Here is a 27,131-nt window from a genome sequence, read left to right as displayed (position 1 = left end):
TCTGCACCCATCCTGGCTATGCCACACCAAAAGTGCATCATCACTGGCACAATGGTCAAATACCAAAGCTGTCCTGGAAAACTAACACCGGTGCAGCCCTTCCTAGCAACACCATCAGTGTCAAAACATTGGCACAGCCCGATATAACAGAGTGGCATCCTGATGGCAGTGCATCATGCAATAACATTGGCGTGCCATCATCATAACATAAGAATGATATCCATGTGTCATTGTCATGATTTTGATGCGTCATCTGTGTGATATCCATGTTCTAGCCTTGTGATGTCCAAGGTATCAATTACTGCATCCAATTAGCCCCAACACTGGCAGCCAGAGAAGTACCACCAGGGTGAACTGAGCAGGAGGTGGGGGCAAATGCTGGAGGGAAACCCCCCTGTCAACCACTAAGACTTAGCAATACAGCAAACAGGCACTGCCCCCAAACAAGGGGATATGCCTCAAGGACAATACATTCAGACACAAATGCACAGGCACAATGATAATAATAATAATAATAATAACTTTATTTTTACCCCGCCTTTCTCCCCGAAGGGACTCAAGGCGGCTTACAAAATATTAAAAACATAATTTAAAAACAAATAAACATATTAACACATCATAAAAAACAGCAGTCAGAGTAAAAAAAAAAAATAGGTAAAAAGAGCATAGGGTATTGGCAACCTTCAGTCTCAAAAGACTATGGTATCGCGCTCTGAAAGGTGGTTCTGGCACAGCATCTAGTGTGGCTGAAAAGGCCAATCCGGGAGTGACAATCCCTTCCACACTGGGAGCAAGTGCAGTCTGTCCCTGGTCTGTCTCCCTGGCTATGGGCCTTCCTTCTTTGCCTCTTAGCCTCAGACTGTTGGCCAAGTGCCTCTTCAAACTGGGAAAGGCCATGCTACACAGCCTGCCTCCAAGCGGGCCGCTCAGAGGCCAGGGTTTCCCACTTGTTGAGGTCCACTCCTAAGGCCTTCAGATCCCTCTTGCAGATGTCCTTGTATCGCAGCTGTGGTCTACCTGTAGGACGCTTTCCTTGCACGAGTCAGTCACCCTTGATAAGGCGTCTCTCTGTCTACTAAGGCGCAAAACATTCCAATTGGTTGTAATTCTTGTTATCTGTCCTTCCTGGCCAGCAAAGGAGAGACAACAATCCTTTTGTTTATTTACTCACATTCCTGCAGCTGGGAACTGCTAGCAACTTTTCAGTCACACTATCTTATTTTGGTTCAGGCTTCTCATGCCAACCTAGGCCTAACATGTACTTATTCATGACAGAGCCCCCATCCTTCCAGGGTTCAAATCCCATCATCCACTCACACAAATACATATAACTAAGGAATGTTCCCCCTTTCAGATGAACAGTTCTTTGGATTTTGGAGGTATTGCTTAGGTGTGCCTGACATGTTGAGAGAACACAATTCCTTAAGGGATTGTGGTTTGCTGCCTAGTGAGGGGCATTTTGGCTGGACTCTCCTTCACATCACTGCCCTGGTTTTGTGTGACTTTTTCCAATTCATTTAACTTGCCTATTCTTCTATTTAGCTCTCTCTATAATGAGGTAATTATAACTACCTCACAATGGTTATGTGAGACCAAATTAGTGTTTTAGAAGACTATTACATCTAGATAGTAGGAGCTATAGAAGTGGAAATTATTATTATAGTATTACTAAATAGAAACTGCAGGGACTTTATTTAAACTTCTTTATTCCTTCTTCCCCCTCTTACTGCAGACTTTGTGTTCATTACTGGATTGTCTTCTCACCCCAGTGAACACTCCCCCAGACTCTCCTCGTGAACTCTACGAAATATTTTTTGTCTTTGCGACCATCTGGGCTTTTGGTGGTGCTTTGTCCCAGGACCAGGTAAGTGACTGATTTTGCAAAAAAGGTATAGTAGCTTGGCATTCTCTCCAAATTTGGCAGCTCAAATCTTTCAATAAGAAAAAAAGAATGGGAAAAAATGAGCATGTGTAATATCTGCATTGTGTAATATCAAAAATGGGGGGAGGGTTTCTTATATCTAAATCAAGACCCAGAAGGATTATTCTAAATGCTAAGGAGCAATGATTTCAGTGTGTCACCTGGGATGGATCTTTTTTATCACACCTAAATGATACATTCAAAGCACTCATATTCAAATTGACACTTATGTAGGAAAATCACAGGCAGTAGTGCATGATTTTGGACATTACTCCTTTGTGGATTATAGGGTTCAGAAACCATTGTTCATGATAAGAGATAAGACCTGTACATACAGGATCAGTTCAAATGATTCTTTATCACCCAAACCAGTCCTGTGCAGTAAAAAACCTGAATTTTCACTCCTTCTGTAACTTCTTAGAGAGTCCAAGGCAAGTGTCCTTACCACTAGAGGTGTTTCAAATGGTTTGTTTCCGTTTTTGAACTCAGAAGAAGTCCATTGTGCTCAGTAAGACTTAGGCTGTAATCTTATCTTACTCAAAAGGTGTAAGGCAGTCTAGAAAACTTTATGGTTCCTTCTTGAGCTGTTTTCCTTTCCTTAAATCTGTTCAGATAAGGTTGAGGAAAGCATTTCAGTCCTGAAGTTCCTCTACCTTACAAGGTTGCTGTTGCAGCTTCCTCTCTTTCTTAGAGTGAGATTAGCACATTTCTAAATGCTTTTTATTTTTGACTTCTCTTTGTTCTGTTTTTCAGCTAATTGATTATCGCATGGAGTTTAGTAGGTGGTGGATCAAAGAAATGCGAACAATAAAATTTCCTTCCCAAGGGACAGTTTTTGATTACTTCATTGACCCTGATACCAAAAAATTTACTTTGTGGAGTGAGAAAATTCCAAGCATTGAAATGGTACCAGATGTCCCTCTCCAGGTAGGATGATCTACTGCAATTAGTAATTTAAAAAAAAAGAAAAAAAAAAGAGGCAGCATATTTCTGGATAATTATGACTGGATTATGGAGAACATAAAGTGCATAACAAGTTGAGGTTCAAGTGTTGCTAATTATCAAAGCAGTGTCACAATAAAAGAAATACTGTGCCACTAGAAAATATGTTGCTGTTATGAAATAAAATTTTCCCAAGCCAGGGTCTATGTTAGACATGATTGAGTTTTGTCTGCAACCAGAGCAGGTAAGGTGGCAGTGGGTTTGGTTCATGGGTGGTTAGGGAGGAACAGGATGGGAAGTGGTGTGGTAGAGGGGTTGTTTCAGCATGGGAGGGGGTGGATCTTGGCAGCAGTTGTGCATTGGATCCTATTCACCTTTTCTTTGTCCAGTATACCCCCTAAGGCTCCTCAGACCTACACTAACTATTTAACTGGCATAGGTGTGGGGAGACTCATTGGTAGCCCAGTGGCTTATGGGGAGGTAGTTAAAAAGTATCTTTACTTACCTTTCCTGTACTGTCTGGTTGCCCCCTACCATGTGATGCAGGGTATGCCCATTGGTGCTGCTGCATTGTGTAAGCTGGTGGGGAATATGACTAGGTTATAAGCACCATTGAAATAAGTGAGACAGGTTAGTCATTACCAACTCAAGAACCATTAATTCTTAAAAAGAACCAAAGGGGCTAACCAACTTTTCAGAACCAAATCCTAACCAACTTCCCAACACTGACATAGCTGTGCCAATGGGCATGTGCTGCATCCTGCAGTTGGGTGGCAGTCAAGGAGGCCTCCTCAAGGTAAGGGAATGTTTGTTCTCTTACCTCGGAGCTGCATTGTCCTTACCTCACTGCTGGAAAGTTGGTTAGGATTGTGGCCTAAGGCTGCAGTCTTATCCAGACTGAACTGAGAGTAAGCCCTATTGACTGTAATGGTACTTACTTCTGAGTAGAAATGCATAGGATTGGACTGTTCAGATATGACTATCTGACTTTCTTTGGATACAGCCCAGTGTATACCTGCCCTAAAATCTCTTCCTTTTCCACTATTTGTAAGGACGATATACCAAGGACAAACTTTCATTTTGTTGTTTGTGTAATGAATGTAACTCCAGATGGAAGCTTTTAATGCTGTTCCTACTCTTTCATTAGCAGGCACGAACAGGGAAATGTAATTAATTATCCATCTTTTCTCTTTTTCTTGCTTGTCCCACATCTTACTTACTCTTCCCATGTCTCAAAATGGACTGTTTAGAGACCACGTATAACCTTATACACGTTACAAAAAATCTTTCCTAAGCAGGTACCAGCTGATTGAAGTTAGTGGCATGAGGAAAGGGCCTAGTTTTTGAGGGCCTAGAGTTTGGTTTCTGATGTGTGTGGTGCAGTGTTGCTCCTGTTTAAGATAGTGCCCAAACCGCTCCCTTTTTGGAGTGTCTTCTTATCAGAATTAGTTTTTGTGCATTTCCTAATTCTACTAAAAGAAAACCCTCAAGGTTGACATGGACTGGGATTGACAGAACGATGACTCTTGGAAATCCCTGTTGTCCATTTAAATTTTAATGTTTCTATCATTTGTTCCTCTGTGTAAATTAACAGCCATGGCAGTATGTTGGGTTTCTTTTCTGGAGTCAAGACTTTAAATTTAATTCAATAGCCTAGATTTACAGCTATTCTATATTTCACAAGGCAGAATCAATAATGTGACTGAAGTGAAGAAGATAAAAATTTATGGTATCTTGCAATTTAATGGTTGAAAAGATGCAATTGGAGAGATCATAAATTGTGAAGGAGTTTATGCTTCATTGCTCCTGATTCAGTGCTTGCTGTTAGGACTTGATTTGTGACTATTCACAAGGTGTGATTAATGGTGTGATCGATGCTTGCTTCAGTGCAGTAAAGCAGTTGTAATGCTCTTCATTAGAATAAATAAAATAAATTGACTGAAGCTTTATAAAAACTGTGTAACATTTAAAATCTAAAATGTCATTTTTTTTCCCTGTTACAATTTAGGTTTCTTCAAGGCAGTTTCCACCTACAACACATTATTCATTGTCATTCTTTTTTTGGATATTATAGAAATCCGTGTGGGTTTGGGTTAGCTTTATGCAAAGCTCACTGAAGAGGAAAAAAAAGGAAAGGAAAAGAGAGAGGGTAGGGAGGGACTGGCTGGAGCCTAGGAAATGGTGATGGCTGCATTTCGCCATCTTGCAAATGTACATTCTGTTCTCTAACAGTTGAAGGCTAAGGCTGAAAAAGGCAGAATGTATTCTATACGATGGATAATTCTGCTAAAAACTAGACAAAACAAAAGTTTCCATTGTTCTTAAATGGCGTGACCATGCAATTGAGTTCCATAATAGCAGCAGTGGAATTGTACAACACATTTCAATAGCATTCCATTACTTTTCATTTTTATATTATTAAAACCAGGAGGGAGAATAATTTAAAAAAAACAAAAACAACTTGAAATAGTTTTGGTTTTATTATTTTTTTAATGAACTCCAGTATATACGGATTAGGTAATCAAATCAAAGAATTCATAGTGTTTACATTCCATAGAAGTTAGTGGGACTTCAGTATTTCATGATTTTGCCTCATTATCCCATAATTTGGTCCCATTGCTTTCAATGGGATTAAGCAGATCCTTAGGACATAACTGTACTGTAGATACACAAGCAGCCCAATGCTATGCCCCGGGGCCGCCACAAGGAGCAGCTGACAAAGCTGCTGCTGCATCCTGTGGGGCTGGGGCAGCTGCTGGAGTCTCCTTGGAGTAAGAGGACGTTTGTTACAGAACACTACAGAACCTTACAGAACTTTTGTTCTCTTAGGACCAAATCCTAACCAACTTTACCACACTGACACAGCTGTGCCAATGGGGCACATTCTGCATCCAGCAGTTGGGTGGCAGTCACAGAGGTCTTCTCAAGGTAAGGAAATGTTTGTTCCTTTACCTTGGCGCTGCATTGCTCTTACCTCGCGGCTGGAAAGTTGGTTAGGATTGCACCCTCACTGCATGTAAAGGCCGGGTGGCCTCAGTGGGTTTCCAGGGAGCTGCACCAGCTATTTCGCTGACACAGAACCAAGGAGACCCGTGTAGGGCTCTGCAGGCCAGGAGGGAGCATAGGATTTGGCGGCAGAGTCTGCCACCATCTTTGCCCCCCTTCTGAGCCCAATCCTCCCTCTGGCCCGCCACCCCCACCCAGTTCTGCACCCCCCTACCTGCTTTCCCCTCACATTCCCCTGCCCCAAAAGTCTTCTTCGCCAACCAGTGGGAAAACTTACTGCTGGTAATCATCTTGAGACTGAGGTCCAGCGCCAACTGGAGTAGACCTTAGTGCCGGTGCTGCATCTTCCGTAGGGTAGGGGAGGAGGCATAATGGGGTGAGAAAGGGCAGAGAGGAGGGTGGATCAGACCCAGGAAGGGGCAGGATCAATGGTACTGGAATACACCAAATCCCGTCCTGGGCCTGAAAGCCCAACAAGGGGCTGCTCAAAATTGCGCTGGCGATTTTGCTGGCGCAGATCTAAGTAGCCCTATTGTACAGGCTGGGGCTTCACCTGGGATAAGGGGAAGAATGTCTCCTTACCCCAGGGAAACTTCCAGACTGCTCCTAGACAGCATAGGATACAGCATGGCTTGTGAAGCCCCAATGCGCTGGCTAGGGGGCTGCGTGGGAAGCTGCCTAGGAAGGAGAAGCCAGGAAATGAGCATTCATATCATTATGGTCATTCATGATCATACAGTGAACACCAATTTATGCTCCTGATGAAATAAGCAGTGGTAACTGCTAGTAGATACTGCTTGTATCAGCACATGCTCTTTGTTGTCTACTTTGCAATGCAGGGACGTGCAATGCGGGTGTGGCAAGTGAGGCAGAATCATCCCTTCATAATCCATGGAAAAGCAGTTCAGCTACCCTGCCTTCTTACACCCAAGGAGGCTCTCTTTAGACCAACTTTCTCAAGTGTAAGGAGCCTCAGGTGTAAGCAGGCAGAGCAGCTGTGCTGCTTTTCCATGGACTACGATGGGCTGGTTCTGCATCCCCTCCCACACCACACCTCCCTGTTGCAATGCCTGTCACTTTCATGGGTGGAGTCCTGGGGGACTCATGGACTGCAGGGCTCCTCAAGAATGACACATTTGGGTTATACAGAGGTGGTTGGCTGTCCTCTTTCCCAGGGAGAACCTTGGCTATCACTTTTTACTTGGAAAGGTGAAGATGTTACAGTGGCTACATCACACCAATTCATTTGTGTTCCTCTCAGCTCTGAATATGTTACTAAATATTTTTTTTCTGATGAGTGTTTCCTTACATTTAAAAGGATATAAGCAAAGAAGAAATTGATTCTCTTTCTTCAGTGATGTCTCACCTGTACAGCCCTATATCAGATTAAGCCTTGGACAGCGCAATCCTATGCATGTCTACTCAGAAGTAAGACCCATTGAGTTCAGTGGGATTGACTTCCAAGGAAGTATGGATAGGATTGCAGCCTCAGCCTGTGATAGTCCTTTGCACTCATTCTCTTCCTCAAATTGCCAATCTCTCAGTCTTGGAACCTGCTTTGCACTTTGTTATTAAATTTTAAAATAGCTTAGTAATACGTTTCAAAATAAAGAGTATACGTGTGGCAAAGGGTATGCAAAAAGCATCTCTTCCTCTGTGTCTGTCCAGCATTTCCTTCTAGATCCCTCACAGTTCATTAGGAGGTTGCTCGATTTATTAGGAACCAATCATGCATTCATACATTCTTCCATCTGAAGTGCACTTTTAAATGTTAGACTATACACTAATCAAGTTGAACATGATAATGAGAGCACGTTCACATTGTTAAGGTAAATGATCCAATGCACTCATAGTGAAGACGTATTTGAACTACAATTGGTACTTTTCATTGCAATATTGAACATTCCAGGGGACTTTGAGTGCGTTGTTTGGTGGCTGACTTGCAAATGTCTGATTAGTGTTACCCTTCAGGCAGCAGGTTGGCTATTTCACTGCTGCTTTTGGTTGCTTTTCTAGGAGCCATTAGGAGTTTATGGCAAATTGCTGTTGGAAGTTGAGTTCAAGATGGCATGAATTTTAATGCTCCTTTCTCTTACATAGACACAGGAAGACATTTATTGATTGATGCTTTAGGTTGAGTGAACATTTGCTGTATGCTCTGAACCAAGCAACACCTCATAGTCACCTCAAAAGCAAAAAAGGAGTAGAACCCCACCGACTTGTCATTGCTGTTCTGGGGAGACTTTGGTACTCACAGAATAGATTGAGGGCCCAAACCTATCCAATTTTCCAGTGCCGGTGCAACTGTGCCAGTGGGGCATGCACTGCATCCTGTGGTGGGAAGGCAGTCACAGATACCTCTTCAAGGTATGGGAACATTTGTTCCCTTACTTCAGGGCTGCATTGCAGCTGCAACAGTGCTGGAAAGTTGGATAGGATTAGGCCATAAGCCCTGTGTTTGTGATAGAAGGGGCGATGGTCATATTCACACTGGCCAGTTCCAGCCTCTTAGTTTGCCCAATGGCCACACATTGGAATCTTGAGTGCATAGAAGGCTACATGCGCAGCAATCAACATCTATACATTCAATCAGTTAAATGATATATTGATCACTTAATTTGATCTTACCATGCACATGTCTCATCCAGCACATAGATATTGGATATGTGGAAATGGGGGTCAGCCAGCATTATTACAGTTCCCCCTTGATGTAGAGCCTAGCATGGGGAAAGGAGATGAGGGGGAAAGAGAAAATGGGCTGTACACCCATTTCAGTGAGGAAATATCTGGCCTAAATTGTAGACCATGATGAAGTTTATGGAAGCTGATTTTCCTGTATCTATATGAGTGTCTAGATTATGAAATGAAGATGGGTAGAATGGGGCAGGGGAGTGTGGGGGTGGGCAGATTAGCCTGTCCCCCCTCCAGGACCTGACCTGCCAATGTGGGTGCGGCATTTGAGCTATATGGCTTGCACAGGTTCAAGTAGACCTGTTGCATGGGCTGGAGCTTTCCCCAGGGCAAAGAGGCAAATGTCCCCTTACCCCAAGGAGACTGCCCACCTGCTAAATTCCCCTGTGGGATGCAGCACAGCCCTGGTGGCTTCACTGCATTGGTGCAGGGGAATTTGTGGTTTATCAGGATGCCCTTCTTTTTCAGGGCTCTTGTATTGTTATTTAAACAATTTCTCTTTGAAGTTCATTCTGTTTTACTCTACTTTCAATTGGTCCTGACTGCAAGAGTAACAGTGAATCTCCTATTTGTTGTCCCTCTTCGGCAACCCAATCCTATGGTCTAGCAGTGCCTGGCAATACAGTGGCACTGAAATGGTTGCAGCTGCATCCAATGGGGCCAGGGCAGCTGCCAGAGTCTTCTCAGAGTAAGGGAACAGTTGTTCCTTTTCCATGGCCAGCAATGGGTTTCCTCAGATCTATGTCTGTTATTTAGAGAGCACAGAAGCAAGGAGACCCTTGTTGGCCTTACAGGTTCGAGAGGGGGCATATGAATCAGTGGCAGTCTCTGCTACCATCCCTGGACCCCTCCCAGACCAAATCCTCCCCATGGTCCGCCCTCCCTCTGCTTAGTTCTGCCCTCCCCCTGCCCCAAAACACCTCACTGCAGGCCAGAGGTAGCACTTACCGCTGGTTGCTCCAAACCAACAGCTTCCCAGTACTGAGGCCCAGCGCTAATTGACTCTGGCCTCAGCGCTGGCACCACATCCTGTCCGCTAGCACAGGAGTACCTTACAGCACTTTTGCAACTGCAGTTGCTGGGGCAGCATGCTAGCTGCTGGCGCTGCCCTGGCTTAGGATTGGGGCCTTAATTGCCTTGGTAATTGTTTATGTTCAGGCAAGGCAAATTCTTCAGTTACTGGCTTCCTTGAATTTGTCTTTTATTTCCAAAGCAAAATAGTGCTATTTCTTTATAAAAGTGTTAAAAAGATATGAGTTCCCCATGCCCAGTGCTGGAGCTTGTTACTAGTTGGAATTCTACAGGAGCTTCTTCATAGTCTTGATTGACAGCTGTTTCAGTGCTACTTTCTTTCAAAGGAGGTCTTCTTTTTCTTAGGAATAATTGACTGCGTCCTGTTGCTAAAGTTTGGCCACTGAAAGCAAACCAAGCAAATTCAGAGTGAACCAAGCACTTGACCTTCAATGACACTGTAACATGCCACAGGCTACAGGGGCCACTTGCTCAAATGGCTTTTAGAGGAGAGACAAATTCATGGAGGACAAGCCTGTCACTGCTGACTAGTCATGATGGTTATATACTATTCCAGGTTCCTGACACAGTGGGCTTCTGAATACTAGTTGCAGGAGAACAGTGGCAAGATTTGGATATGCCTTTGTCTTCTGTTTGTGGGCTTCCCAGAGTCACCTGGTTGGCCCCTTTGTGAAACAGGTTGCTAGACTAGATGGGCCTCTGACCTGATCCAGCAGGGATCTTCTTCCATCCTTTAATCTGATGTTACTGATCACTATTGATCATGACTACAACAGTGCTCTGAACCATTATGAAAGAGTAGTGGGGGGGGGGGAGGTGTTTACAGAACATTTTTACTCCCTGCAAAAGTTGCTAAGATATTTAGTTGTGAAATTCAGCTCAGTTTTAGACTTCACAAATTTCTCTTTAAATGTTGAACATCAATTCTGCCTCATAATATTAGCAAGCACTGTAGCACAAAGTCAAGACACAGATAGCTCTGGGAGTTTATGAATGGGAGTCTTCCCTTTTACGTGCTTTAAAAATCCTTGGAACAGAGAAGGGGAAGGAGGAGTTACAACAGAACCAGAAATACACTAGTATCTACCAAACACACACATCCTTGCTTTTGAATCACTCAAAATGTTGTACAAAATGTTATAATGTAGTTTCAAACTATAGGACTTGGGGACATTATCTCATATATACTTGTGGGGGGAGAAAAACAGCCCTGCATCTCTTCTCATTTCTAGGGAAATACAGAATGATCACGTTATCATTCTTAGGATATCTTTACACTTCAGTTAATTGTCCTGACTCCTTTGTAGTACAGGATTAAAGAATTCTGGACAGCCTGCTCTTATGTCCTACTGTGTCTATGATGGTGCAATTAGGGGTTTATGCTGAAAAAATTAGAACAGCAACCTGTGCCAAGCAGGGAGGACACAACTGGGTGCCTGCTCCAGGAACCTCTTCCATAGTGTTTCTGTCTCCAGCTTAGGAGCTTTGCAACATCATAAGAGTAGCAGCACTGATGGTCACTGCTGGTTTGGTGCAGGGGGCAGGACCCATTCCCAGCACTGCACAGAGCTCCTTACACTTTTTATACTATCTCCTGCTTAACAGAGATGGGCATTCATTCACCTTCCTTTGAAATAGAAACATTCTTACATTCAGAATTCTTCAACAAATCAATATTTCAACCAAAATAAGCATTTCAACCAGCATGCTTTTTTTTAGTACCATAGAAATAGACTGCAATGGTTTCCAAAGGCTGTATTTGTGTATGTCCTAGTAAAATATTTTGCCCTTAAATGGAACTTGTGACAAAATGTTCCAAAGCTCTAACCTTAATCAAATCTCACAACGTTCCTGTGATACAATTAAGTAATAATATGTCCATTTTCCAGTTGGCTAAACTAAGCACAGATAAGTTAATTAACTTACCCAAGACTATACAGTATCAATTAATCACTAAAGTAGAAACTGTATCCAGAATCACAATTAATTATAGTCTTCCTCTGATTATTAGACATTCTTCAATATAGTGCATGCTTTTGCAACCCAAACTAAAAGTGAATTCTCTCTCTCTCTCTCTCTCTCTCTCTCTCTCTCTCTCTCTCTCTCTCTCTCACACACACACACACACACACACACACACACACACACACACACACAGGGGAGTGTTGGAAAACACTTGACATTTTGAGATTTATTCAATATGCAATAGGCATATTTCACTTCAAGAATGCCATTTTTCTATCTGCCTCCTTGGGTTCTTTGTGGGCTTGTAAAAATGATAATCCATTATGAACCTATACTTTATTTTTTTCATTTGGAACCTTGTAGAGAGAGCTATCTGTTTCCCTCTCTCACTACCTTACCAGATTCTAGTATTATCTCCTACACAAGCTGACTTCATACTTCATTTCTGCCATTGATATGCCTATTTTCTGCAGTGTGAATGTACAGCCTGGGGTGATAAATATTAAAGTATATCTGCAAATTCATTTTCCAAAGAAATTGGGGCTTTTCTGAGAATAAAACTATTGCTGCCATATTTACTCAGTTTCTCAATTTTAATTCTGATCTTCTTGGATTGAATTCTCAGTCCAACTTACTGGGAAAGGCAATTCAACATCATTTCTCTTCATTTATGTCCATGTTATATTATTTCAGCATAATCATATGGTAGCACTATGACTTATGTTTATGGCGTGTCATTTATATTTGAAAATGTGAATATAGATATTGCAATAATTCTCATATTACATTTCACTGTATTTTAAGTGACAGCAAAATGCAGTATTCTACCACGTTGAGTTACAAATGCCATATAACGTAATCCTGCTAAAACAGCTATTTAGCTTCTGATCCTTGCAGTGTCAAAAATCATTCATTATTACAAAATTAAGATTATGACAAGTATCAAGTCTGAGTAACCGTTATATATTTCCACTTGTTTAATCTTAATGTATAAATTCATTTCTGTCACCTAAATTGAAGTATAAAAACAATTACATTGATTTACATTGTGAAAGAACACTCTTAACTGCATAACATATATCTTTTTCACTGACTCTAAAAAGCACATCCCTTTGTGCTTTGTCTTTGGGAACAGACTGTCTTGATTCATACACCTGAAACCATTCGCTTGAGATATTTTGTGGATTTGCTGTTGGAAAAGGGTCAACCAGTTATGCTGGTGGGCAATGCTGGTGTTGGAAAAACAGTCCTTCTATCTGACAAGTTTACTAAGCTGTCTGAAGATTTTATGGTGCTGAAAGTCCCCTTCAATTATTATACAACATCTGCTATGCTTCAACGTATGTACTTAACACCATTTTGCAAACTGCTGTAAAATGCTGTCTTTATATTACCTGTACATTTTCAACTATTTCAGTAAAGCCACCACAGACCTGGCAATTAGGTACAAAGATTGCAAGAAAAGGCTGCAGCTCAGTGGTAGAGCCTAGGCTTTGCATGTAGAAGCCAAGATCTAGCTTTTTCAGAAGATTTTTGGGCCCAACTAATATTGTGCTTATTTGGATTTACCTTTCTTTTATCAGTCACTTTTATCATAGACTGTATCAGTAATTTTCAATCTTTTTCATCTCATGGCACACTGACAAGACACTAAAATTGTCAAGGCACACCATCAGTTTTTTGACAATTGACGAGGCACACCACACTGACAGTAGTGGCTCATATCCCCCCTACGAACAATTGATCTTCCCCCAAATTCCCGCAGCACACCTGCAGACTGTTCACGGCACACCAGTGTGCCATGGCACAGTGGTTGAAAATGGCTGGTCTATATGATACATAGACTTTGTTTTTACATTTTTTTTTGCTTGTCTTGTTTTTTAAGCTTTACCTGATTTACAATGCAATCCTAACCTGCCCTGGAGCAGGCAGGCTGGCGGGCCTGTGCTGCACCCAAGGTAGGATTGGGGCTGAAAGCAGCTTAGCCCGGCGCAAGAGGAATTGCTTCCCCTTATCCCAGGTAAAGCCACAGCAGCTTCAATGGGGCTGCTAGGTTCTGCGCCTTTGAGGTGGCTCAAATCTGAGCAGCCCAGGACAGCCCCGGGCTGCCCGGGAACAGGGTAGGATCTAGCATAACTCCAGATCCTGGCCCCATAAGAACATAAGAACAGCCCCACTGGATCAGGCCATAGGCCCATCTAGTCCAGCTTCCTGTATCTCACAGCGGCCCACCAAATGCCCCAGGGAGCACACCAGATAACAAGAGACCTCATCCTGGTGCCCTCCCTTGCATCTGGCATTCTGACATAACCCATTTCTAAAATCAGGAGGTTGCACATACACATCATGGCTTGTACCCCATAATGGATTTTCCCTCCAGAAACTTGTCCAATCCCCTTTTAAAGGCGCCTAGGCTAGACGCCATCACCACATCCTGTGGCAAGGAGTTCCACAGACCGACCACACGCTGAGTAAAGAAATATTTTCTTTTGTCTGTCCTAACCCACCCAACACTCAATTTTAGTGGATGTCCCCTGGTTCTGGTATTATGCGAGAGTGTAAAGAGCATCTCCCTATCCACTCTGTCCATCCCCTGCATAATTTTGTATGTCTCAATCATGTCCCCCCTCAGGCGTCTCTTTTCTAGGCTGAAGAGGCCCAAACGCCGTAGCCTTTCCTCATAAGGAAGGTGCCCCAGCCCCGTAATCATCTTAGTCACTCTCTTTTGCACCTTTTCCATTTCCACTATGTCTTTTTTGAGATGCGGCGACCAGAACTGGACACAATACTCCAGGTGTGGCCTTACCATCGATTTGTACAACGGCATTATAATACTAGCCGTTTTGTTCTCAATACCCTTCCTAATGATCCCAAGCATAGAATTGGCCTTCTTCACTGCCGCCGCACATTGGGTCGACACTTTCATCGACCTGTCCACCACCACCCCAAGATCTCTCTCCTGATCTGTCACAGACAGCTCAGAACCAATCAGCCTATATCTAAAGTTTTGATTTTTTGCCCCAATGTGCATGACTTTACACTTACTGACATTGAAGTGCATCTGCCATTTTGCTGCCCATTCTGCCAGTCTGGAGAGAACCTTCTGGAGCTCCTCACAATCACTTCTGGTCTTCACCACTCGGAAAAGTTTGGTGTCGTCTGCAAACTTAGCCACTTCACTGCTCAACCCTGTCTCCAGGTCATTTATGAAGAGGTTGAAAAGCACCGGTCCCAGGACAGATCCTTGGGGCACACCGCTTTTCACCTCTCTCCATTGTGAAAATTGCCCATTGACACCCACTCTCTGCTTCCTGGCCTCCAACCAGTTCTCAATCCACGAGAGGACCTGTCCTCTAATTCCCTGACTGTGGAGTTTTTTCAGTAGTCTTTGGTGAGGGACCGTGTCAAACGCCTTCTGAAAGTCCAGATATATAATGTCCACGGGTTCTCCCGCATCCACATGCCTGTTGACCTTTTCAAAGAATTCTATAAGGTTCGTGAGGCAAGACTTACCCTTACAGAAGCCATGCTGACTCTCCCTCAGCAAGGCCTGTTTGTCTATGTGTTTTGAGATCCTATCTTTGATGAGGCATTCCACCATCTTACCCGGTATGGATGTTAGGCTGACCGGCCTATAGTTTCCTGGGTCCCCCCTCTTTCCCTTTTTAAAAATAGGCGTGACATTTGCTATCCTCCAATCTTCTGGCACCATGGCCGTTTTGAGGGACAAGTTGCATACCTTAGTCAAGAGGTCTGCAACTTCATTCTTCAATTCCTTAATAACTCTTGGGTGGATGCCATCAGGGCCCGGTGACTTATTGATCTTTAATTTATCAATGAGGTCTGAAACATCTTCTCTTTTAACCTCTATCTGACTTAACTCCTCGGTCAGGAGGGGCCGTTCGGGCAGCGGTATCTGCCCGAGGTCTTCTGCCATGAAGACAGATGCAAAGAACTCATTTAATTTCTCTGCCATCTCTAAGTCTCCTTTTATCTCCCCTTTCCCTCCCTCACCATCCAGAGGGCCAACCGCTTCTCTGGCGGGTTTCCTGCTTCTAACATATTTGAAGAAGCTTTTATTATTCCCCTTAATGTTGCTGGCCATGCGTTCCTCATAGTCTCGCTTGGCCTCCAGTATCACCTTCTTACATTTCTTTTGCCACAGTTTATGTTCCTTTTTATTCTCCTCATTAGGGCAAGACTTCCATTTACGGAAGGAAGCTTCCTTGCCCTTCACAGCCTCTCTAACTTGGCTGGTTAGCCATGCGGGCACCCTCCTGGATTTAGTGGAACCCTTCTTTCTTTGCGGTATACACCTCTGCTGGGCCTCTATTACTGTTGTTTTAAGCAGCCTCCATGCATTCTGGAGAGATTGGACTCTTTTTACCCTCCCTTTCAACCTCCTTCTAACCAGCCTCCTCATTTGAGGGAAGTCCGCCCGTCGGAAGTCAAGGGTTTTTGTTAGAGATTTGCCTGGTATTCTTCCCCCAATGTGCACGTCAAAACGGATCGCAGCATGATCACTGTTCCCCAATGGCTCATCTCTTGCCCATCACCCACCCACCCTCCCCCAGCCCTGAAACATCTCCCTTCCACCTCCTCTCTGCCCTTCCCAGACCCCTGCGTCAGCCGAGCTTGGCCAGTGCAACTCACCCTGTTGGTTTACAGCACTTTTGCAATGACAATGAGCTGGCACAAGGGACTTGCATCAAACTATGGCACCCTCCGGATTGTGCTCTTAGTTGAGTTTTTAGTCCCCTTCCATAAGTCTCCCAATATCCAATGGGCCCTCTACCTTGGACCTTTGCCTGGGGCTGCTACTGGAGGGCATCAAGTGCAAGTCGCCTGAGCTGGGTGTCACTTTCTCCCACCTCCAACATCCCTCCCATCCTCCCCCATTCCACCCTGTCCTGCCCTCTCGCCTGTTCTGCCCTTCCCACCAACTAACTTTTGTCAGTGGGTGCTCCTTTCCCCATCACCATGCACAAGTCCTCTCCAACAGTGGTCCAGAAGTGTATGACTTCACATGCTTCCAAAGTGCTGTTTACGATTGCTGTAAAGCATTTATTGATACCAGCGCACTAGTTTTGGCAGCAGTAGAGCCCAATAGGATTGAGTTGTGAATCACTGATTGACAGTGTTTGGCTGCAATCCTAACCTCACTTTCCTGGGAGTAAGTCCCATTGAACACAATAGGACTTACTTCTGAGTAGACCTAGTTAGGATTGTGCCCTTTGACAAAGACAAATGCAGAATGTACGTAACTTATCCTGGACCAGCAGAGGCTAATTCTGAGCCTATGAAATTGATCCATAGGAAACCTTTCCTTAAAGTAAAAGTAGTGTCTGCATTCTTCCAAAGGAGCAGCAGTTTACATTGCTGACACTTGGATCTTTAACCCCTTAGAGATAATCTATTGAGAAGCATACATGATACCTGATATTTCTATAGGTGCTGTGTTTGAATGCTCCAGATACATGAACCATCTGTCTTTTCTTACAGCCAAACCAGCACTTGTTCTCATGCATCTTCTGTTCTCTTGACAGGAGTTCTTGAAAGATCCTTGGAAAAGAAAGCTGGCAGAAATTATGCTCCTCCAGGCATGAAAAAATTAATTTACTTCATTGATGATCTTAATATGCCTGAGGTTGATGCCTATGGAACTGTCCAACCTCATACTCTAATTAGACAGCACCTTGACTATGGTCATTGGTAAACTTTTCCTTTTTGATTTAAAGTTTGTTGGTTATAGAAGCACATGTGATGTGATCAACAGTTGTTAACTTGGCCAGTATTTATATGAACTGAGAAATAACGGATGTAGAATGACTCAGCTTTAAAATTATGAACCCACTTTCTACCCACCTCGAACAGCTGGGAAAAGCTTCAGTATTTATAGATTTTGGTATCTTGCATATAAATTGTCCTAATCAATGGAAAACTAGGTGGTTTTTTTTGTGTTGTTTTTTTTTTTTGCTGGTCAGCATCTTTTTGATCTGTGTTGACAGTTGGACTTCAGGTCCCACACGTATATTTGCAACTTAGACCCGGTCTTAACGATATGAATGCCACTCAATAATTTTATCACAGAAATGAACTGCAGAGGATTTGAGATGGATTCCTGAGGTGGAACAGTAAGGAAATCTCATACATTTACCATTTGCAAACAAGTGCAAACCTCACATGATCAGACAAATAATTATGAGCTGGACCAGTGCACCTCTAATGCCGGGCGAAGTGGCTAAGCAACAGGCTGGGGGAGGTGGTGAAACAGTAGGTTGTGTCTCACTCCCACACCTCCCTGGTATAGCTAGAGGTGGGCTGCCTGTTCAGCCGCTTCACCCTGCCACTGCCTCTTCACATGTCCAAATGAGAGAGGATTGGGGAAGCAGCAATTCCACTCCAAACTACTCTTATCCATCGCAGAACTGATGCTGGAGAAGTTGGTTGTAATCCACTATAATCCTGTTCCAATCACTTTCCTAGAGTGATTTGAACAGGATCACACACCCTTACAGTTTCATTCTTTACTGCCCTGCTCCTTTTTTCTAACCAGACCTGGTGAGAAGTGCCCTTTGCTGGGGCAGATGTGCCTAGCACATTTTTTTTTTAAAGGTAGCAAAACATTTAAGCTCCATTTCAGATGTTGATCCAGCTTCTGTCCAGTTTGCTGATGAGTTAAGTTTATTATTTAGCTAGAGTCTTAATTAGTTTTGTACATAGGGGTTCTGTGCAGTTCCTAGCAGGATCTTTAATGTAGGCCTATTTAGGTTTCCTCCTAAGCCAGGGGTCTCCAAACATTTTGGCCAGAGGGCCGCATCAAATATCTGGCCTGGTGTTGAGGGCAGGAAAAAATTTTAAATATAAAATTTATATAAATAAATTAGAGATGGAACTTAGGTGAGTGAATAAATGAATGAATGGGCTCATTCCTTCAAACTCTCTGGCCCTCAGAACACCCTCCAGACACAATCAGAGCACAGTTCTGGTCATGTTCGGCCAAGCGGGCCAGAGGTTTACAGGGGACAAGAGGCTGGCCGTGGGCCGCATGTGGCCCCTGGGCCAGGGTTTAGAGACCATGTCCTAGGCTAAGGGGCTTCACTGTGGCAAGGTGAAAGTCTGGGGAATGGGTTGTACTATGAAGCAAAGGTGAAGTTAATTCACTGTGCCTGCAACACCAGCCCCATCTCCATTTTCACCTTTGTAAGTTAGCCTTGAAAAGCATGACAGTGCAATGGACCACCTTCAGGTAATAGTTGGGTGGAGATAATCTGTGGGCAGAATAGCTGCGCTGCTGCTGATACTCCCCTCCCCCTTTCAAAGGCATCTGGCCAGATGTGCGCTTCAGGAAAAGGAATAGGGGCACACAGTCTCCAAAGAAATAATAACTTAAACTTAAAAAGCTCCAGAGAATAGTGGAGCATTGTTCTCTGTATGTGTTGTGGAGGTAGCGGGAAGAACAGCCTTACTGGTATGGGCCTTGCATGTGTGTGTGCGTGTGTGTGCGTGCATCAGTGTGAATTATTGCACTCCAAGCCGAAGCTGTCTTCCTGTAATTGTTTATTGTGGCTGCTTGTCATTTTGTTTGTTTCATTATATTTTAACATTGTTTTTAGTTATTGTGAGTTGACTTGAATTAATCTGAGGAAGGTGGGATACACAATTTTCAAACAAATAAGCTGCAGAATGCCCATCTAGAGAGTTGTGATTGTGTGGTTGTATAACAGCTCATATGACTGAGAAGAAAAAGATGCTAATTCTAAATTGTTTGCTGGAATTATAGCAGGAATTAGAAGCACACATTTTGTACCGGCGCACAAGCCTGGCTTAAACTGTCAATACTGTCCTTTTCACTGAGAATCCCAACTGTCCTACAAAATAATATAACATCTGGGCCCTTCACAAGTATAGCTGCAATTCCCATGGACAGCAGTAGCTGAGAGATGTGCTGCCATCATAATGGAAATTTCTGCTGAGAAGCTGTGGCTGTTTGTTTTATTTTTAAAAGTCATACCCTATCTTGCTAGTCCCATTGGATTCTTGAAACCACTTGCAGCGAAGTATAACAGCATCACCATTTTAAAAAATGTCAATGGCATTGAAACTATAGAATGACAAGAATAAAAACAGTCTTACATAGTGGAGGAGTATGTCCTTTAATGGGTTGCTCCTCCCACTTGAACAAGACATAGGGACAGCAGGACATAAGACATGGGCAAAGTTTTTGACAATGGAAATGAATTTACGGTAGCTCTGAGCAACACAACCATCTGTACTTGAACCTCTTACCATGTGCAGTTTGCTTGCTGTCTTGGGAAGCCACTTGTCAGAAATAAATGATTATGTGTCTCAATGGCCTTGTTTAAGAGAAGCCAACAGTGAAAATTCTTTTCTTATACTGTGGATGCTTGAAAACTACTGTCATAATTTGATGAGAGGAGGCCAAATTTAGGTCCTGTCAGTCTTCAGAGTTGCTTAAGAGATGGAGAATTACAGAAATCTTGTGTAAGAGAGCAGGAACAAAAGAAAAGGTTTTCAGATCTTTTAACAGAGGGCTACATAATCAGACGTTCTTGCCGCAGCCTTCAGTGTGAAGATCTGTCAATAGGGATCTCAAACTGTGAATATACAATTGAGTTTTATTATCCCTTTGTTATTTTGTAACTACATAGGTATGACAGACAGAAACTGATTTTGAAAGAAATTCGCAATTGTCAGTATGTCACTTGCATGAATCCCACTGCAGGAAGTTTTTCAGTAAATCAGCATCTTCAGGTGGGTAACCATAAGTGCCAAACATGAGCGAGCTCTTCTTCTTCTTCTGAATAATCATGCTTTTTTAATTTCAGTGGAGTGAAAATCATTAACTTTTCGGTGCACCCTGACACTTACACACCTGGAGAGGGTTTAAAAAATATTCAAGGGGAGGCTATTTCTCAGCTTGCTTGCTTTAAAAAAAAAATGGATGATGAATCATAAGGCTGGATATAGAGCTAAGTACTTCCTATCCATGCACCAGCCTTCCCCCTATCAGAAATACTGTAACCATTGATCTACTAAGGCAGCCTTTCAGCACAAGAGTCAAATGAGGAAGCCAAGTGACAAACTTCAGGAGGCAACAAAACCCACCAAAAAACCCAAACAAAAATATAATGAAACAAAATGCCCTAGAATCTGACATGCAAAATGGAGGGCAGAAGTCTGGCCTGACTCTAAAACCAAAACAATTTAAACCTTGAATATGCAGGGTAAACCATCCACTTCTGGAAGGAAACTTTATTGGAAATCAAGTTTGTCCCACTCAATTTGTCTCTGTTCCAGTTTCTGGTAACAAAAAAATGAACCGAGGGAGGACCTATTTCTTGCATTTGAGGTGCTTTAGAAATGAACTGTGGCCCTTGCTGACAATAAGTATTGCCTTCCTGGTCCCTCCAGTAACAACTCCAGCAGGTGACAGACTAGATACCAAGGACCCAGAAACCTTTCTAACAGCATAATCCCATGTCTTCTGAGAAGTCCTATTAAATTCCAGTAAGTGTGTAATGTGTCCTCAGAGCCATCAAGGATCACAACACGGGCCTACAAAAACACCCCTTTTTGTTTTCAGGGATGTTTGAACAAATTTAGGATATTTGGGGGCTTATGTGTCAAAAATAAGACATGAGGGATGCAAGACATGCACCTCAAGACATGAGGGATGCAAACATCATCACGCTGTACAAGAACAAAGGCGACAGGGGTGACTGCAACAACTACCGCGGCATCTCTCTCCTTAGCATTGTAGGAAAGCTGTTTGCCCGAGTTGTACTAAAGAGGCTCCAGGTACTTGCAGAGAGCGTCTATCCAGAATCGCAGTGTGGATTCCGAGCCAACAGGTCCACCACTGATATGGTATTCTCCCTTAGACAACTGCAGGAGAAATGCAGGGAACAACGACAGCCACTCTTTATAGCCTTCATAGATCTCACAAAGGCTTTCGACCTGGTCAGCAGAGACGGCCTCTTCAAGATTCTCCCCAAGATTGGATGTCCACCCAGGCTCCTCAGCATCATCAGATCTTTCCACAAGGACATGAAGGGCACTGTTGTCTTCGATGGCTCCACATCAGACCCTTTTGACATCCGAAGCGGAGTGAAGCAGGGCTGTGTTCTTGCACCAACCTTGTTTGGGATTTTCTTCGCTGTCCTGCTGAAGCAGGCCTTTGGAACTGCAACAGAAGGCATCTATCTCCGGACCAGATCAGACGGAAAGCTCTTCAACCTCTCCAGACTGAGAGCAAAATCCAAAGTCCAGCTGAAATGTCTGCATGACTTCCTCTTTGCCGACGATGCAGCTGTCACTACCCACTCTGCCAAAGATCTCCAGCAGCTCATGGATCGTTTTAGCAAGGTCTGCCAAGATTTTGGACTGACAATCAGCCTGAAGAAAACACAGGTCATGGTTCAGGATGTGGACTCACCTCCCTGCATTACAATCTCTGCACATGAACTGGAGGTTGTCCATGACTTTGTGTACCTTGGCTCAACGATCTCCGACACTCTTTCTCTCGATACCGAGCTAAACAAGCGCATCGGTAAAGCAGCTACCACGTTTTCCAGACTCACAAAGAGAGTCTGGTCCAACAAGAAGCTGACGGAACATACCAAGATCCAGGTCTACAGAGCTTGCGTCCTGAGTACACTTCTGTACTGCAGCGAGTCATGGACTCTTCGCTCACAACAGGAGAGGAAACTGAGCGCTTTCCACATGCGCTGCCTCCGACGCATCCTCGGCATCACCTGGCAGGACAAAGTTCCAAACAACACAGTCCTGGAACGTGCTGGAATCCCTAGCATGTATTCACTGCTGAAACAGAGACGCCTGCGTTGGCTTGGTCATGTCGTGAGAATGGATGATGGCCGGATCCCAAAGGATCTCCTCTATGGAGAACTGGTGCAAGGAAAGCGCCCTACAGGTAGACCACAGCTGCGATACAAGGACATCTGCAAGAGGGATCTGAAGGCCTTAGGGATGGACCTCAACAAGTGGGAAACCCTGGCCTCTGAGCGGCCCGCTTGGAGGCAGGCTGTGCAGCATGGCCTTTCCCAGTTCGAAGAGACACTTTGCCAACAGTCTGAGGCTAAGAGGCAAAGAAGGAAGGCCCATAGCCAGGGAGACAGACCAGGGACAGACTGCACTTGCTCCCGGTGTGGAAGGGATTGTCACTCCCGGATTGGCCTTTTCAGCCACACTAGACGCTGTGCCAGAACCACCTTTCAGAGCGCGATACCATAGTCTTTCGAGACTGAAGGTTGCCAATACTAATGTGTCAAAAAATGGCATTGCTTTTGCTCAATTGGCTCTAGTGTTGAGGGTGACTCCGTGGCTTTCCCATGAGGAACCTGCTTGAATTCAGCATATAAGGTGGCTATGCCATATCCCCAAAACTAGAGCCAGTTGGGCAAAACTGATGCCATTTTTTGATTCAGCTTCCCAAATATATCCAAGAATAAGTCTGACCTTTAAGATAACAAAATGTGTGTTGGCCTGTAATAGATCACAGACACACACAAGTACTGATACTTGTCCTGTTTGCTTGCCCCTCCTCTCTTCCAGAGACATTTCTCTGTGTTTGCAGTCCACTTTCCAGGAGCAGATGCTCTATCAACCATCTATGGCACAATACTGAATATGCATTTCCAGCAAGGAGACTTTGGTTACAGTATATTGAAATCGGTCAGCGCGCTTATTCAAGCTGCCATTTTTCTGCACCAGAAAATGACCCAGAATTTTCTACCCACAGCCATTCGGTTCCATTATGTTTTTAATCTACGAGATTTGACCCGCATATTCCAGGTAATAGTCTATTATTCAGCTTGTTTGTATTTAGCTAATTTTTTAAATTATTTGTGTGTGTATGTGTCTCTCTGTGTGCGTTTGACAACGTCACCACAAGGTAAGTTATGTGGTTATAGTGTCATATTCTCCACATAAATTGTGCTTACAAAAAAAATATGATCTGTGCAGGGAAAGTAGGGTCAGGATTGGATCCACTTTATGAAGTGTGTGTCTGTGTCTGTGTGGAATCTCAACTCTAGAAGAGTCTCCTTGGTGTCAATGGGAGTTTTCCTCCCTGGGAAATCCGCAGCTACAGGGAGACTGATCAGGACTGGGACTATGGTGGGGTCAAAGAGTAAAAGCCCTCCATGTTGTGGTCCTGATCTGTAACATATTGTACCTCCCTATATCTAATATTTACAGTATAGAAAGACAAGTGTGGAAGCACTAATTACACACTTCTCATAACATGGCATTTGATGTTCAGTGTGCTTTGTCCTAGGTTTTGCCCTATGCAGCATCATCAGTATGTATCAGAGGCTCAGCCAAACTCAGATGGGCATAATCTTCTCACTCTTGTCATGGCTGAGAACTGCACCTAGTGCAAAATACAGCTTTTACCTTTAATGGCTTAGGACCAAGGTATTTGAATGAACATTTTCTTCCCTATCCACCTGCCTGTACACTACATCAGTAGACCTTCTCTAAAGGTGCAATCCTGTCTTGCGCTGGAACAGGCAAGGAGGCTTGTGCTGTATCCATTGCAGGATAGGTGCCCAAAGTGGCTCAGCCAGAGTTAAGAGGAAACATTTCCCCTTACCTCTGGGTAAGCCACCCTGGCCTCTATTGATCTCCTCGAGTCAGAGGAGATCAGAGCAGCTTGAAGCCACTCCAAGCTCCCCAGGAATGGGGGTTGGGATCCAGCATAACTGCCGGGTCCCTGTCCTGCCTCCCACCCGCCTGCACCAGGGGCCGCCCACTGCTCCCCACTCCCTGGAATGCCTCCTTCCCGCCTCCTCTCCACCCACCCCAAAGCCTTGGGTCGGACCAGGTGGGCCAATGCAAGGTTCGCCCGCAAGCCACCACGGAGGCTGGATTCAGCCTCCATGTGCCAGCACACCTCGATGCACTGGCACGGCTTGCTCGTGAGGAGGCTCAAACGTGCTTTACAGCAGATTTGCAACCCTCCAAGCCTGACCCTCCACGCCTGACTCAAGATTTGCAACCCTCCAAGACTTGCACCAGCCTAACGTGCAGTTAGAATTGGGCTGCAAGTGTCCCAACCATCTGAGGTGATGGAGGTGACAATGGGATATTTCTTCCCATTAGATGCCTAAATAGCTATGCCTTCATGGCTCCCAACAGTATATGCTGACTGCTATTAAGTGTCTGCAACTTGCCTCTCTCCTAGTGAATTTGTCCTGTCCTACCAAGACAGTACAAGCTGTGCCCCAGCTGGAAGTTACTCCACCCTATTTTCTGTGTGTGCCTCTCTCCCTCTACCTCCCACGCCAAGAATTCCTGCTTACCAAGCTATTGGCCCAATCCTATACCAATCCTGTCTCATGATCCGCTACTGTAGGCCCTGTTCCAGTGGCACAAAAACCACAGTACCACCACATGTAATGGAGCTGCTGATGGAAATGGCCTGCAGCTCCATGATTGTGCCAGACCTGCCTCGATGCTCCACCAACCCAAGTAAGGTGGCAGAGGAGGTGGTTTGTGGGCAGATCAGGGGACGTTTGGTATGGCGGAGGGTGAGAGCAGGGGCAGGCAGCAGGCTGGAGGAAGTGGATCTCGGCTGCAAAAGCGCACACTAGATCCTATCCCCAATTTACTTATTTTCTCATTGGTCTTCTGGGTGCCCCCCCCCCGTACCATGCCATGCACATTGTGTTGGCACTGCTGCATGCAATAGTATGGTGGGGGATAGGATTGGGCTGTATATCTGCCTGGTGGTGCAGTTGACCCTGACTCAGCTTGTAGCAGAAGGGAAAGGAAATGAGTCTTGGGGAAAACCTAGGGGGATAAAAAGCACATTACCTTAGTGGCATGTGTGCATTCTTCGTAGCACACTGCAGTAGCCAATTTGGAACCAGGCTCTTGCTGGTGCTATATGACTTTGCCTGCTTTCAGGAAGCAAGGAAGGGAGAGGAGAGGAAGGTTCTGATAGGAAGATACCTGGGAAAGAGACCAAGCAGATTAAAGCAGCAGTGTATGGGCCCAATTCTATCCAACTTTCCAGCACTGGTGCAGCTGGAATGCAGCTCCGAGGGAAGGAAACAAATCTGTGGACGCCTCTGTGACTGCTTCCCCAACACAGGAAGCAGTGCATACCCCATTGGCACAGCAGCACCAGCACTGGAAAATTGGATAGGATTGGGCCCTATGTGAATTGTTAGCAACTGTCAGGGTCCCCACCCCGCACCCGGGACCCCGCCTTACCTCAGGAGAGGGCTCTGGGGCTGGGGAGCCAGGCAACATGAGAGGAGAGAAGCCAGAAGGGCAGGACAAAGGGAAGAAGGGAGGCCTTTAAGCCAAGGGAAAGGTGGTGCCCAGGGAACCACCCTTTTTACCTCTCCTGAGAGGAAGGGGAGGAGCTATGGGGGGTAACTGGCCCTACAAAAGCTGGGAGGCCAGTGATGCAGGGGCTGGTTAGAAGCTGGGAGGCTGTGCAGCCAACAGGCCCTGCCCAGGACCCAGACAGCAAAAGCCCAGCTAGGGAAGAGGACCAGGGTGCTCTCCCTGAGCCTGTCTGAGGCCTTCTCAGGACTCCCTTAAAGGGCCAGTCAGCCAGAGCAGAGGCTCTGCCCCAAGAGCCTCCCAGCAACTTGTAAAAACCACCTTTGGTGAGGTCTTCCCTTCAGCTCCTCCCCATGCCCGTAATACCCCACTTCCTCACATACAAAGAAACACATACGTAGCATACGTAGCAGCTCCCAGAACCAGATAAAGCAGAATAAAAATGGAATGCAATGAATGGAGCAAAGCATAAAAGACAAATAAAACCACAGATTTTCAGGACAAATAAAAATTATAGGCATACAGTGTGGGAGGAAAAGGAATCAATGTTCCTGAGGCAACCACAGTACCTCATTATAAGCAATGTGTTGCTTTTAACCACCAGCTATTAATTGCCTATCAAACATGCACATATTGCGAATAACAGATTCACACATTTTTGGTGTCACAAAAGTACAGTTAATTGAATGGCATATTTTACCTAATAGTTCAAAACTGATAGTATAATGTTCAGGAAAGATAACGTGCAAATAAACACTTCTTTTGTAGGGCATGTTTTTTGCAATGCCAGAATGTGTGCGGTTCCCTATTGACTTGGTGCATTTATGGCTTCATGAATCATCTCGAGTCTACTCAGATAAACTCATGGCGGAAAAAGATATCGAGCTTTTTAACAAGGTTCTTATTGATACAGCAAAAAGGTATTTTGAGGTATGCCTAGTCTTACTTTTGACTACAAAATGTTTCTCTCTAAGATGCAGACTTCATCTTCAGAATAATCATCAATGAATTGCTTGACCAAAGTAGTACAAGCAGGTTGGATGGAGCTATTGAATATTTTTTGTGACTGTTTCTTAGTTGTCATCCCCAGCTGTCTCAGTGTTCATTATTTGAACTAAGACAATGGGAAGAAGAATATCACAAAAGTGAGTCCAAGTCATTGTCATAGTCAAAGATAGTGGCAGGGTTTTGAAGTTAACTCTAGATGTTTGTAGTAACTGTGACCATCACCATG

The 27,131-nt window shown here is 44.3% G+C and overlaps 1 protein-coding gene across 1 annotated transcript in view; it reads left to right on the top strand.

Moving 5' to 3' along the window:
• Positions 1-27,131, top strand: part of LOC136645409 (dynein axonemal heavy chain 11-like) — a 264,485-nt gene that overhangs the window by 102,410 nt on the left and 134,944 nt on the right. The window contains 7 exon segments of the mRNA XM_066621643.1: positions 1,733-1,864; positions 2,675-2,848; positions 12,693-12,897; positions 17,104-17,269; positions 20,230-20,332; positions 23,153-23,392; positions 26,666-26,827. Of these exon segments, the coding sequence (XP_066477740.1) occupies positions 1,733-1,864; positions 2,675-2,848; positions 12,693-12,897; positions 17,104-17,269; positions 20,230-20,332; positions 23,153-23,392; positions 26,666-26,827 (1,182 nt within the window).

The sequence above is a fragment of the Tiliqua scincoides genome, chromosome 1 (genome assembly GCF_035046505.1).
Source record: "Tiliqua scincoides isolate rTilSci1 chromosome 1, rTilSci1.hap2, whole genome shotgun sequence".
Taxonomy (NCBI): domain Eukaryota; kingdom Metazoa; phylum Chordata; class Lepidosauria; order Squamata; family Scincidae; genus Tiliqua; species Tiliqua scincoides.
Note: the sequence above shows the minus strand (reverse complement) of the source record. Positions and strands in the feature narration are given on the sequence as shown.